This window comes from Semicossyphus pulcher, unplaced genomic scaffold (assembly GCF_022749685.1).
Source record: "Semicossyphus pulcher isolate SPU_LCO1_2020_fin unplaced genomic scaffold, fSemPul1.0.p SCAF_2, whole genome shotgun sequence".
NCBI lineage: Eukaryota > Metazoa > Chordata > Actinopteri > Labriformes > Labridae > Semicossyphus > Semicossyphus pulcher.
In genome coordinates this window covers 21,469,317-21,483,152 of record NW_027211693.1, presented here as the reverse complement: position 1 = coordinate 21,483,152, position 13,836 = coordinate 21,469,317, and the positions used below count along the sequence as shown (strand labels likewise).

General features: G+C 41.4%; 1 protein-coding gene across 1 annotated transcript; it reads right to left on the bottom strand.

Moving 5' to 3' along the window:
* Nucleotides 1-4,674: 4,674 nt before the first annotated feature.
* Nucleotides 4,675-12,722, bottom strand: LOC138597829 (soluble guanylate cyclase 88E-like). The gene is made up of 18 exons (XM_069669350.1): nt 12,603-12,722; nt 12,312-12,452; nt 11,821-11,960; nt 11,546-11,680; nt 10,118-10,241; nt 9,920-10,039; nt 9,734-9,818; nt 9,344-9,430; nt 8,581-8,698; nt 7,894-8,023; nt 7,562-7,708; nt 6,667-6,813; nt 6,428-6,584; nt 6,240-6,349; nt 6,031-6,120; nt 5,238-5,384; nt 4,991-5,128; nt 4,675-4,827 (listed from the first exon to the last, which is right to left on the bottom strand). Exons 1-18 carry the CDS (start codon nt 12,720-12,722, stop codon nt 4,675-4,677), a joined length of 2,289 nt encoding a protein of 762 aa, XP_069525451.1.
* Nucleotides 12,723-13,836: the final 1,114 nt, after the last annotated feature.

Genomic DNA, 13,836 nt, shown 5'->3' with positions numbered 1-13,836 from the left:
TTCTTGGATCCAAACAAAGATTGTTCATATTGTTTTCCTCAGTTTTCACTCATCTCTTCTGGGACACGGTCAGGACCCCCCCCCCTCCCCAAGGCTTGAAGGCCTACACAGCCCTGTGCTCCTTCTTCACATATTTGTCCTTTAAAGTGACTTTGGTGTAGGCTAAGTCCTCCATTCAGCCATTTTGGCTCTACTGGGCTGCAGTTGGATTTAATGGATCTTTTGTGCCTTTTGTCTGGAGCTGTAATTAACCATCTGAAAGCACTCTGAAATCACATCAGCTAGCAGGCTTTGTTCACTGTCCTCCTCTACATGAAATTATGCTAATAGATATTTTTTTTCTCTCCTTTTGTCTGGTATTTATGAGAAAAAAATAAAAACACAGCCCTCTGGTTTATTTTACTGTTAGTGTTAACAAAATGAATGAATATTGAGTCATTTCCATGGCAACTGAATTTGGTGCAAGTCCTAAAACATTTTTGAGGCATCAGCTCCTGTTGAGGGAGCACAGCAGGGGGTGTGGGACCAATTACAACTGGTACTAAAGGATCATTATGGCTGTTTGAAAGAGACCAGACGGCAGAGGAGCCGGGCTGGCCGAGAGATGAGCTTGTTTTATGTTGGTGTTGATCGATGCTGCTTCTTTTACCAACAGGTGGCAGTATTACAGAGCCTGAAGAGGAGGCTCCTCTTTACAAAGACCTGACACACTCAAAAGCATGGGGTTATTTGTTCTGATACTATTTGTGCACAGTTTCAGGAGAATACAGTAAATAAATGAATAAATGATTGTAAGTACATATTGTAGCTTTAGTTCTACACATGCTTTAAATATATTGCGCTGTATTCCCCCTATTATCTTCATCTCCATACTGTTAAACACGCTCTTTAATGGTAAGGTGCCGTGATGTCAGCACGCCCATGATACTGGCCCTTCAGCAGGAGTTGCCATGGTAACCCTCCCTGTTATTCGTGGTCCACCATCCACCTCTCTACCTCACTCCATCCCTCCCTCTCCTAGCCTCCATTTCTTTCATTTCCCCCAAGCCCTGCTCATCAAAAAAGAGCGTGCTCAGAGAGGCTGGACCATAAACACCACAACCACGCACTCCAGGTAAGGACAAAAGAAGCGTCTGTGTTTGGAGGAAAATAATTAACATGTTGCATTTGTAAGATTTGTAGAATGGTTAATCATTGCACAGTAATGTAATTTGTTAAGAATTATAAAGTTCTGGTTCCTATCTGTTTCAGCAGGTTGAATTATCATAATTATCTTTATCTCCACATGAATTGTATTTATAACTGTGTCTTATAAATGTGTGCTCAACCTTTCTTTCTCATTAAAGCTTCAACAAAGAATCCCAAAGCCACTGAAGGCCCGCATCCTGCCATCATGACAGAAGTCACTCACCTGGCCTCCTTAAAGCCACACGTGCCCACAGTGACTCAACCTCACAGTTTCAATACATCCTTGAGGATCTTCGACCTCCTGACCTCCTCCACCACGCTGCTCCCCTGGGAGGAGGTCCACATGCAAGTTCACACCATCCTGATCGTGGTCATTTTTTGTGTCGTTTGCTTCCTGCTCCTGCTTGCCTTCTTCTACGCCTTCTGCCTCCACTGCTCCATCAGGTCATTGCCTAAAGACACAGGCAACAGAGGCAGCCTGGAGCGCGAGGACGCCACCTACAGGTGCAGTTCCTCTGATAACCAGTCCGTGGGGAACGCTGTCTGACTTTGACACAGGACCAGGATGACTCAGATTTGACTGTCTATCAATTTATTTGTGTAAGACTAACACTGTTGTTGTTGTTATAGTGCCATGTATGGATGTGTCGCAGCACCCTAAGACAATAATATTTAAACTTTCATTTAACCAAGTTTGTAAGCTAACAGTTGATTTATTAGCTTTCTGAAAATATATGAACCTACAAAAGGCCAGGGAATTAACTGAGCTAAAGTGTAGCCTATTAGCCATTTATCATGCTAATTAGCTTACGAGAAACTTTGTAGTGTTTTGGTCTACTTGTTCTACCCATTTGGACCAAAAATTAGCAAACAAAAGGTTGCTAACAAGCACATGAATTATGCAATTTACTTACCAACATCTTGCTAATTAGCATGCTAAGAAGCTAATTCACATACAAACAGTTGGCTTCAAAGCTAAATCCAAAAGGTAACTGGACTTGGGTGAAGTTCTTCTTGAAGTTTAACCTCTCATGCGAAAAGGCTTCTTTTGAGGTTCCAAAAAAGGTTCCAAATTGACTGGTGGATGGAGCTAGAAATATAAGCCTCTGTAAGCCTCTGTGTTGTAGCTCCATCCACCAGTCAGTTTAGAACTGAATTTAGGGATTAACCACAGCAGGAAACATTGATGTTTTTTAAAAGCTGAAACGGGAAAATCAGCTCATTAAGTTAATATCATGATCTACCAAAATAAATGATCAAATATAGTTTAACAAGACTAAGTCAAAACCTAGTATGTGGCTGACCGCATCAGGTAGTATGTTACAAGGACTGTCCTTCTGAGGCCGATGACAACGTGTTTGAAAGCAGGTGCGCGCTGCGGACGTAGGTGAGGACAGCGGACGAGCAGCGGAGGAGCAGCCCCGCCTACTCCCCAAACAAAATATCCAGAGCCGTACAGACAGAGAGTCACGTCAGTGGAGGTCCAAGATGCTCCATGATACGCCATCGCGATGTTGCAACTCTCTCTCTCTACGGCTGTGAGAGTACCTTCACTCACCAACTCACTCACTCACTCAGCTACTCAGTCAGTCACACACAGACCCATGTGTAGGGCTGACCCCAGCGATCAGCCAAAAAGTATAATATACTTTAGAAGGTGGACAGTTTTCACTCAACTGGGTGGCGGCCATCTTGGATTTCTGGGTTAAAATGATGTCATAATGTTAAACTGATGTCAGAATTGGAATCTTAATCTGAAAAAGTGTCTTCATACATGATTCTAGGTGCTTGGGTTCAAAAGTTAACTTCTCCAGATGGCGCCGGCGGCCATCTTGGATCTGGCCCTCTGCAAAAAAATCATGGTATATTTGTGAGGGACCTTGGGGCTAAATGTATTTTACAAAGGTCCATAGAAGTCAAATCAATCATCAGAACATCTTAGCCAGGGAATGGTCACAGAACTGAGATTCTTGACCTCATTAACAAAAAAAATGTTTCTTTTGTCATGTGTAATTTGAGTTTGAGTTTGAGTTTAAACCAGTTAGCTTTATGTTAGCAACACTGAGTTCACATGGTTTAATTTGTAATATTGATATGATAATCATATGTTCCTGTTTTTTTAAGACTTGGCAAACACAAAAAATGAAGCTTTAACATAAGGGCATAAAAGGATGTGTACTAGGTTCTTGGACTTCTCTGGAGTTTAGGTGTAATGAGGGTGCACGTGCATGCATGGAAGCCACGTGAGCAAACATATACACAATAAAATCTATCCACATCCATGAACCATTGTCTTGGATATAAAAGTGTCAAATGAATGCTAATATAAACGTGAGTCTGACTGCAAATGCCTTTGAGTGACAGGACAAACAATAACTAATGGATCCACACGCGGCTCAGCAGTCATCTTGCTTTATTTTCACTGAGCTGACAAGCGTTTACATTGTGCCGGGGCCGCGTGTTTGACGAGACTGATATAGAACAATGAATTCAGACGTGAGATGAAGGGAGGAGGAGGGGACAGCGACTGGGGGGGAGATAGAGAGTGATTCTTCTCACAGGATGAAACAAGATGTCATATCTACAAGGTGCAGCAGAATACAGCAGTGCAGGAAAGGACTGAGCACGTATCCAGCTGAACCATGTGGCACTGAACATTTTATAAACTTGTTTAAACACAATGAGTAAACAGCAAAGTTTAATTTGGCGCTGATTTGATGTATTAATTTGAGAAGTGTCTGATCACTCATGGGGCTGATAAAGCTCTGATTAAAAATTTCAAACTCATCTAAGTGTAAAACAAAAGCAATCGCTGTGATTGATTTGTATTGAGCTACATCAGCACTAATGATTTGGCAGTGTGGTATTACACTAGCCTGGCATCGCTACATGAATTCAAAAATGCAAATTAGTCTGGAAACTCTCAGTCCATTTCCCAGCAGCAGGAGCACACCAAAATGCTACTAGCGGTAGGCTAATAGGCTTGCTAGCTAGTCAACATTCAATTCATATGGCTTCTATATACAGTAGTTCAACATTACACAAAGAAGTTTAGCGTGACGTGACTTATACCAAACATTTTTCTTTTCTATGTTAAGTCTACTACGGTTGAGTTCCGATTAAACGTAAAAGATTCAGATTCCACATCAGCGGCAGCCATATTGGTTTTATTCAAATACCCTGAAGGTGCTTAAACCTGCACCACTTTAACTAAACAGTTGTAATAGGCCTGTCCTGCATTTATTTGGTTCCCAGGCTAATAAAACACCACGCAAGGCCACTAGAAGCAATCGACTAGTCCAAGTACAAACAAGGCATCATTAGAAATGATCATGGCATCACCACAAAAACTCCCTCAATGAGGCAAAATAACAGCAAAATCTGCATTTCTATCTGGCATGCGGCCTAACATTCAGTGCTTGGAGTGTTTTTATTAGAAGCTCATTAGAAAGACTAATTAATTACTGCTTTAAGCATCATTAAAATTCATGACAGGGTGCACATGGCACTCTTGGAGCAGCGGGAGTCACAGGAGCTGCTTCGGGACTCCAAGATGGAGTCTCTGCCGTCAAACTCAGGTGAGTCCATTTCCAGGTGAGAGTCCTGAAGGCCGTCCTGCAAAGCATCCTTAAAGTGGGACTGTGGGTGAAACAGATTATTAATTCATGCTGATAATAAAAACAACAAGAGCACAAACAGCTTAAAATAACCCCAAAGGGAGCCAAAGGGATGAGAAGAGTAAGAAGTTCAGAGGAAGAGGAAGTAGTTATCTATAATCCTGGCACTAGATATTCCCTCTCACCTTATGAACCGACATCTCCTCCACACCGCACTCCTCCATCGACTCCTCCAGAGAATGGCCCGATATCTCCATCTTTATTCGATGTGAGCGAATAGACTTGACATCATCCTCATCCCCGCCTGCCACCAGCGGGAAAACCTGGAGGCAAAGACAGATGGAGAGTCAAGGAATCAAGAGATGATGATGGTGGCAATGAAGCAGATGAGAGTGTAAACCATTCAAGCATTTGTTCGAATTGAAATCTCACCAGTTCCTCCCCATTCCCTGTTTCCTCGGGGGCTGAGATGGTGGCCTTGCTGATGGTCTGGGTTTCAAACTGAGGACATGCTGCCTGAGCGTTACCGTCTTTGTCCCTCTTTCCTTTCAGCCAGTAGGTCTCAATTTCAACATTCCCCTGATTGCAGATGAGGAGAAGAAAACAGGACAACACAAATATTCAGAGACATACGCTTGTAGGAACATTTTTAGTTATAGAGGGGAGTAAAATGGCAAGTGGCAGATTTTCTGTCGGCAAATAAATCCCAAGTGAAACATTAGTCAACCTTGCTTTCTTGTCACTTGTAATCAGCTGCCTGAGAAATCTTTGGGAGTCACTTAGCTGTCATTATCAGTGTATGTACAGCCTCAAAGTCAGACGCGGTGATAAAATAAGCTGGCAAATCAACAAGGGGGCTACCCGCTCTGAATACTAAGTGTGCCGACTCCTGAGCCAAGACATTGTTTTTGTTTCTGTATTTTTTAGATTCCAAAATGCTTATTCTGCCTGATTTAAAGTCTCACATTAACACAGACTGCAGCCTTATTGTTTGGTTTCAGGCAGTATTTGTATAATGTGCAGATAACATGTATCTGTGTCTTGATTTATCATGGATTTATTTCATGTGGAGGCGTCGAGAAAGACAGACTGAAGACAGACACTTAATCGCTTTGTTACTCATGTGTTACAGCAAAGCATACTAATACCATGTTGTTGAAGTGGCAGAGTGAACGCAATTAATGTGTAGAGTGTAGTTTCTGTGGCAACAGTTTTGACCCCTCACCTTTATGGTAATGATGCCCCTCCTTTCGAAAATAAAGTGACTGCCTTTCAGGTGCTCGTAGGTGGCACTGCTGAGCTGGATGTGCATCTCCTGATTGAGATAAAGAGGAACCAGGCAGTTATAAAAATATAATAGGAAACTCTATTGTTTCATATTATACAATCATGGCTTATATTTGTTGGCATCTTTCACTGATTATCTCCCCGTACCTTTCCATTGCTCTCCATGGCAGACGCAGTGTGGACTGTGTCACCATGCAGACCGTAGCGAGGCATCTTGTGTCCGACCACACCGGCCACAACCATCCCAGAGTGGATCCCTGCAACCAGATCATGTTAGTTCACTCATTCAGACACCAACATAAACACACAAACAGATCTACACATGTTCTACCCACCAACACGAATCTGAATGTGGTTGCCATTAGACGGGTCTTTCAGGTGATCTATGGAGCGCACCATGTCCAGGGCCATGTCACAGATGTTATGAGCGTGATACTTTGTCTTCTCTGGAGCCCCGGCCACCACCATGTATGCATCTCCAATGGTCTCAACCTGGATTATAAGAAAGACAGTGACAGCTTTAACACAGCAGCATTTATTGATAAAGTATGTCAAACGGATGAAACACACAAACCTTGAAGACGCGGTGCTTCTCGCTGAGCGTGTCAAACAGCGTGTACATGGTGTTCAGCATGGAGACGACCTGCATCGGAGTGATGTGGCTGCAAATGCGAGTAAATCCCACCACATCACTGAAAAGAATGGTCACATCTGGGAACACCTGGGAAAAGAGATAAGGGAGTGATGAGCTGGCAGTCTTGATGTACTGCACACGCAGAAAGAAGGGAGATTGATGAGACATTTTTATGCTTTGGCCGTTTTGCTCTATCAGGAAGCCACTGTCAATCCAACTGAAACTAACTGTAGCAAGAAGTCTTTAATGTCTGACAAGTTATAAGAACGTGGGTGTGTGCATGTGTGTGTGTTTAGATATATGAATTTGTTAAATAGTGAATTTGTTAGTCACAATATGACTGATGTGTCTCTATACTGTATGTCTCTCATGTCTGTTCAACATATATAAAGTTAAGTTGGGATATATCTACCAGTAAACTTAGCTTAGCATAAATATGAGAAACTAGGGGAACAGCTAGCCCCTGTAACTAGCTTAGCTCTGTCAAAGGTAACAACATCTGCTTAACGGCGCCTAAAGAGCATAAACACGTTTTAATATCTTCTTTGTTATCTTATTTATCAATGCTAGATGATACATTTTGTTACCTTTGGATGGAGCCAGGCTAGCTGTTTCCCTTTGTTTTCAGTCTTCATGCTAAGCTAAGCTAACCATCTGCTTTAGCTTCATATGGAACATAGCTAAGAGTGGTATCAATCTTCTCGTCTAACTCTCTGCAAGAAAGTGAATGAGCTCATTTTTACTTGTTTTGAAGAGCAGCAAAAGTTGCTACTGTTGTTTTTGGTACTTGTGGTTTTTATTCACGGTGGCATATGAAACTATGTGTAACCCTGACCTCACAAGTGTTCACAGCTGGCTCTCCTTTGCGCAGCCTTTTAGCTACTGGCTTGGGAATCATTCTGTACAGAAGGTCATCCGTCTTCTTCATCTCATAGTCCAGCATCTTCATGCTCTCCTCCAGCTTACTGGACTTCTTCTGCTCCTGTACTCACAAAGGGAAATTAGACAAAATAACACTGTAAGTTGCATCTATTCCTTTCATCTCACGTCAGCAGGGGGTAGATGATCTGTGGCTGAAAGAAAGGCCTCAGTGCTACTTTGCATAATGCAGGGTGACAGATGAGCTGATCACACATATAAAAAGCAGCTGCATTTGTCAGAGTCAACCTGTATGAGAGCTCTCTTCAGCTCCTCTGACTGCTGGGTGCCTGCCAGCACCAAGTCTCTGCTGGAGTCGTGCATGCTCAGGTCATTGATGTACAAGCCGGTCCTAAACATGGCACTTAGACTCTCCATCCTAAAAACACACACAAACAGAAAGGTGAAGAGAAAAATAAAAGACAAATAACATTGTTAATAACATGCACTCAACCAACTAGATGTTTTAGAAACAACAATTGTAACTATACAAAATGAGGAATTAAAAGGCAGAAATGTCCTACAATATAAATAATGTAAGCAGTGTCATGTGCTATTTAACATTTTAGTAGTTTTGTCAATACAGACATAAGAGCATTTACTTGCAAAACAAAATGTTTCAGAAGAGGAGGGAGATGTTTTGGTAATGTACTCGGTGGAAAACACTCTCAGTTGCAAATGGGTTCCCATTAGGCTCACAAGAGCTGCACTGTCTGATTACAAGCTAATTAGCAGCTCATTTCATGCATGGTAAGTGCTGTTCGAATGGGCCCCTGATTTGATTCCCTGCCCAGCCTTTTATTTCCAGCCTCGTAATTCAGTTTAGCTCTCGGTGCTTTTTCAGAATGTTTTACTTTTAAACTGCAGGGTTTTAATAAAGATCTGTGTCTTTTGTGTGAGTTTGTGTGCATGTGTGAGTGTGTGTGTGGGCCTTACACAGGCGTTCCCAGGAAGATGATGGACTCCCACTCTGGCATGTATCTCATTTGTCCTTTTAGTTTTAGGCAGCGGCTCCCATCGCCCCAGCTCTCCATCGCATTAGCACTGTTACCGTCTAAAAGGGAAGCACGATTAAATGCCAACGAGAGAAACGTACAAAGAGGAGTTTCAGGTTTAATTTAAGCAGTAGATACTAATTGCACTGTGTCAACAATGTTATCCTAGTGGATTTAGCAGTTTAGCATTTTTAAAGGGATAGTTTGACACTTTGGGAAATACGCTTATTTGCCGTCATGATGACAGTTAGTTGAGAAGATTGATAACACCCTCATATTCGTAAACTTAATATGAAGCTGAAGTTAGCAGTTGCTTAGCATGAAAAGCTAGCTACTCGGTTCTGTCTAACGGTAGCAACAATAAATGTCTTTCTGCTGGTATATTTTAACATAACTTTAGTTACAAAAGTTCTGTTTAGAGGTCCAAGTAGGAAGTTACCTTCAGCTATAGCCAGCCATTACCCTTTGTTTCCCATCTTAGTGCTAATTTAAGCTAACCATTGCATGCTCTCGCTTCATATTGACTGTGAAGTCATGATAGTGGTTGTGAACCCTCAATAACTCGAATATTGTTGTATGGTGAGATTGTTTTGTATTTTAATATGTCTTTAACAGTTAGATCGTGTGTATTTTAGCCGGACTAGTTCAGTTACTGTATCCTCAGGTTTTGCTATGTGTCTTATTAGATAAGATAAGGTCACGACCTTTGTAATCATCTCCAATGATTGACTGGAAAGCCATGAGCTCCACATCTACATCAGCAGTGCGATTGGCATTTTCATAGTCAGAATCTGTGGAAAAACAGGACAAACAATTAGAGCCATAAACATTTAGCAACATTCAGTTCCAGTAGATTAAATTAAGACATAAAGCAAGTTTGCAACTGCAATACTTCCTTAAAACTTAATTCAGCAACATACTCAAGGTTAGATATTAATTTTTCTAGCTCTCATTCAACAGCGCACCTGCTCTTTTTCATGTAAAGAAAATGAAAGTGTCTTTTGTAACCGACTGCAGTGAAATTGATTTGACCAGCGAGTCTTTGCACACCAGACACACACCCCTGTGAGTGTTTGCATGGCTCCCGCTCTTACTCTGGACTCGGTTGTGGAGGTTCCTCTCTCTCTTCACAGGCTCCTTGGACATGATCTCAAACAGGTTGTTTGGGTGAGAGATGATCTGTGAACAGAGTACTCAGTCAGCACTCATCATCAAAGAATTGGCTGCACATGTTTAAAGTGTCCCTGTCTGAACTGTGGACAGGTGGAGTGATGTGTTACCATGTTCCAGGTGAACTCCACTAGGGGGCGAGCCAGCAGGAAAGCATCATTGATCTTTTTCCCATCCAGATCAGGGAAGACTGTGGACAGGCCTGAGCCAACATTGTGCACCACCATATCCTAAAGAAGCAAAGAATCACAGTGACTGTTTGTTCATTTAGGGCTTTATTTTACTAATTTACTATTCAAAGACATTACCTGTCTGAAGACGATGTTAAAGGGGAAGACCTCAAAGAAGAAGTCTGAGGTGATGGGCAGAATCTCCTGCTCCTCCTCATCCTCCTTCATGATGTAGCGGTAGGCTGAGTTGTCAAAGTTCAGTCTGCACAAACATACAGATCAATATGTTTTCTGAAGTTAAAAGCAAAGTGTTGTTGAAGAAGAATATTCACATCTTTTACTGAAGACAACAGTAAAATCACTCTGTACTATTTAAGATTGCTCAATAAAAATGGTAAAAGTAAACATACAGAAGAATATCAGAATATCCTACTTAAAATATAAAGTAAAGGAAAGGAAAATTATTTATTATTTAGAAAAATGTCCTCTGTGGCTCATAAGTTATTGTATATTGCATTACTAGATTGATAGCACTGATACATCAATACGGCGGTGTTTTACCTTTGTTGTGGTTCAACGCGATAAAGCGGTAACACTTCATATTAAGGTCCTCGTAATAAGCTTTAGTTAATAGGTAAAAGGACTCTTATAAGTCCTCATAATATGCTTATTTACATTAAATATGTGTTAATGATAATATTTAAGTGCATAATAAAGGGTTTATTAACCTAAATAAGGCACTGTTCTCGCTTTAGATCCACTAGGTGCAAAAAAGCATAATTAACTTTTAATAAGCACATAGTTATTTGCTAATTACTGCATAATAAAGTATGTATTCATCTCAACAAAGCAACTGTAAGGCTTCGTAAAGGCTTAACAATGGCATAATAGGTAAGTGAGTAAGACTTAATGAATGATTTTGTTATGCTATTAAAACATTATAAGAAACTTATAAGGCTTTTATTAATGCTTTTAAGCTGTCTATAAATTGTTTATAAGTTTCTTATAGGAGCTTATAAATGTTTTATAATCTAACAATAAACATGATTATGATACTATTATTAACACTTATATAGTCTTTTAATAAGCATCTTATAAGGACTTATAAGGGTCTTATTACCTATCAACTAACGCTTATTACAAGGACTTAATATAAAGTGTTACTGGTAAAGCTACTTCTAACCCCATTATAAACCAGAGGCCTCCTGAGATGATGAAAGAAGGGAAAACATATAAGTTCTTTTGCATAGAAATTGATATTTTTGGGATGTAGTAATGTTTTCTACTTTTTTTGGTGCTTTTTTTTTTTTTTGGCCTCTTTTGGCCTCAACTTTAAACATCTGAGAAGTTTTGGAGGAAATGGTCTTTTGGTTGCCAAAAATATAAGTAACCGCTGGTCTTATATGTTTGTAATAGTAGTATCAAAAGCTGCAAAAAAGTGTAGTGGGGTAAAAATGACAATATTTCCCTGTTAAATATTGTGATATGAAATGGGCCTCAAAATTTTACAATGTAATTGTACTTTCTACTTTGCGTGTGTGTTGGTGCGTGCGTGTGTGTGTGTACCTCATGGTGACATGGGAGTAGTCTCCGACCATCTGCTCAGACAGGACCTCCACATGGATGTCGGTGTCGTAGAACTGCTTCCCCATCTGCCTGAGCTGACCCATGGCGTAGTGCAGGTAGCCTTTGCGCTTACTCCTGCAGGTCACACAGGAAGAAAGTTAAAGATCAATCTGAGGAGTTTAATCACAGGAGACAGCTTTCTTTTCATCTAGTCTTATCTCTGATGTCTGGTCATCTATCAATCTCCCCCCTCAGCCCTCCTCCTGGCCTCAGACCTGTAGTGCAGGGTGACTCCGGTGGCGGACTCCTCCTGGCAGAAGAAGGTTGGAGGCTGCACCTTGGGGTAGCTGAAGCGCAGGTACTCGTGGAGATTATCAAGGCCGTTGACAAAGTCACGTACATGACGACCCAGCACCTGGCAGGAGAGACAGAGAGGTCAGGTCTTGTTTATAGTTACTCTACCTTTTTATCATAGTACTTAGTACTATTATAGTACAGCCTGCCACTCAGCCCATTATAAAATGTCCTCTGTGGTTTATTGTGGTTTAAGGGCAACAAGTCTTCAACATTTAGGACTGAGCTGGACCCATACAAGGAATGTCAACCAAAAGATAAGCAAATATTTCCATAACCATAACTATAACTTTACACTTGCACAGTGTTAGGTTTAAGGTTACACAGCTCTCTGGGTTTTTAGTAGTATTCTCACATATCGACCAAAAGACAATAGAGTTTTGACAGTTTGGAGTCTGGGATCTTTTCTCACCTTGAGGATCCTGTCATAGCCGTACTTCCCCACAAAACCCAGGAAGTAGACACCCCAGGAGTTCATCAGCTCATTGTAGGGCGTGCCTGTCACTCCGCTGGCTGCCTTTGCAATGCGAGGTATCACACTCTCACTGTAAACCTGCAGACACACACATAAGACTTATCATGAGGGAGGAAAATATATGTTTTGACATCAGGACTGGGAGGCTTCAGAGGAAAGCAGACAGTGTGACAGGCAGCAAATGTAAAACCATGCAGAATTATACTATTACTGAAAGATACTCTGTACCTGGTGGGTGACAAACGAGTGCAGCCTGACATCTGCTCTCTCTCTGACCAGCTTCCACACGTCGTCTCCGTACGACTCCTTGATGAAGTCGTGCAGACTCTCGCACAACAGCCCGTACATTGTGTCTCTCTGGATTAAAGCTCAATCTGAGCACTTTCAAGGCAGCTCCCCAACTGATTGACTTCAAACAGTCCTCCCAAAGGCACCTGCAAGCGAATAAAAAAAGTTCAGAAAGACGACTTTTTCAGGCCTGCAATCTGAATTTTAATGCATTTAGCTTTCAGCGTAAAGCTATAAAAAAAGCTATGAGTTGAATACTGCTGCTTTTGTTTCTCTCTCTCTCTCTCTCTCTCTACACTAACCTGTGGAGTTCAACTTCCTCTGAATAGACAGCCAAATAAAGTTTCATCTGAAAGCCAACAGGGTTCATGCTTTTAAAGGTGCCCTAATTGCACAAGCTCTTGAGAGTGAATGGGCCTCTATTGTCCTTGTGTCAGCTGTCAGTGCCGGGTGGCTGTGCTCTTCTCTCTATGTGACATGAACACACTGCAGAGGCTGCCTCTCAAACACAGATGACACCAGTCACAAGTATTTGTCCTGTTTCCATTCATCTTTTATTGTCCTTTTATAAGAAAGTTACTTTTTATACACCAAAAAAACCCTATTTATTCAACTTGTAATGAGTTAAAACGTCAAAGTGACAGATTGATTTTCATCACAGAAGCTCTGTGTGATACTCTGGTTTCTTTTTCTAAAGCTGAGGTTTTTTTTCCATTCAACAAACACTTTTAAGTAAACCCATAACGTTGAGCAACTATTCAACCTCTGTTGTGTGTCTGCGGATGATTTTCTGTGACTCAGGATGACTCCGCTTTTCCTTTCAGAGTCCCAAAGGCTCCCCACCGGGGGAAAGTGGTATTGTGGAGCAGGGCGGGGGGGAAATCGATATCCAATCTCAACAGGGATAAGGAAAATGTGTTTCTTCCCTCCAGGCCCCTGCTGAGCTCAATGAATCAATTTGTAGGGAGGAAAAAAGCTGCTGGATAAAGACTAAGTTGAGTTCAAAAAGGGCACAGGAATGAAAAGTGAAAGGGCATCACTTCGAGTGTGACACAAAGTGCGACATTATATTAAAATATTAAATTCACAACTGGAGTTTCCCAGCAGTCGGTTCGCCAGAAAATGAATGAAAACACAGAAGCAAAAACATGTTGTTGCTATTTATCGCAACTTT

Coding starts and splice junctions, on each gene's coding strand:
- LOC138597829 (XM_069669350.1), bottom strand. CDS start 12,722: ATGTACGGGCTGTTGTGCGAGAGTCTGCACGACTTCATCAAGGAGTCG. Junction 8,024..8,580: donor ATCTTCCTGGGAACGCCTGT/GTAAGGCCCACA, acceptor GTGTGTTTTTAG/GATGGAGAGTCTAAGTGCCA. Junction 5,129..5,237: donor CAGGGAATGGGGAGGAACTG/GTGAGATTTCAA, acceptor CTTTGCCTCCAG/GTTTTCCCGCTGGTGGCAGG.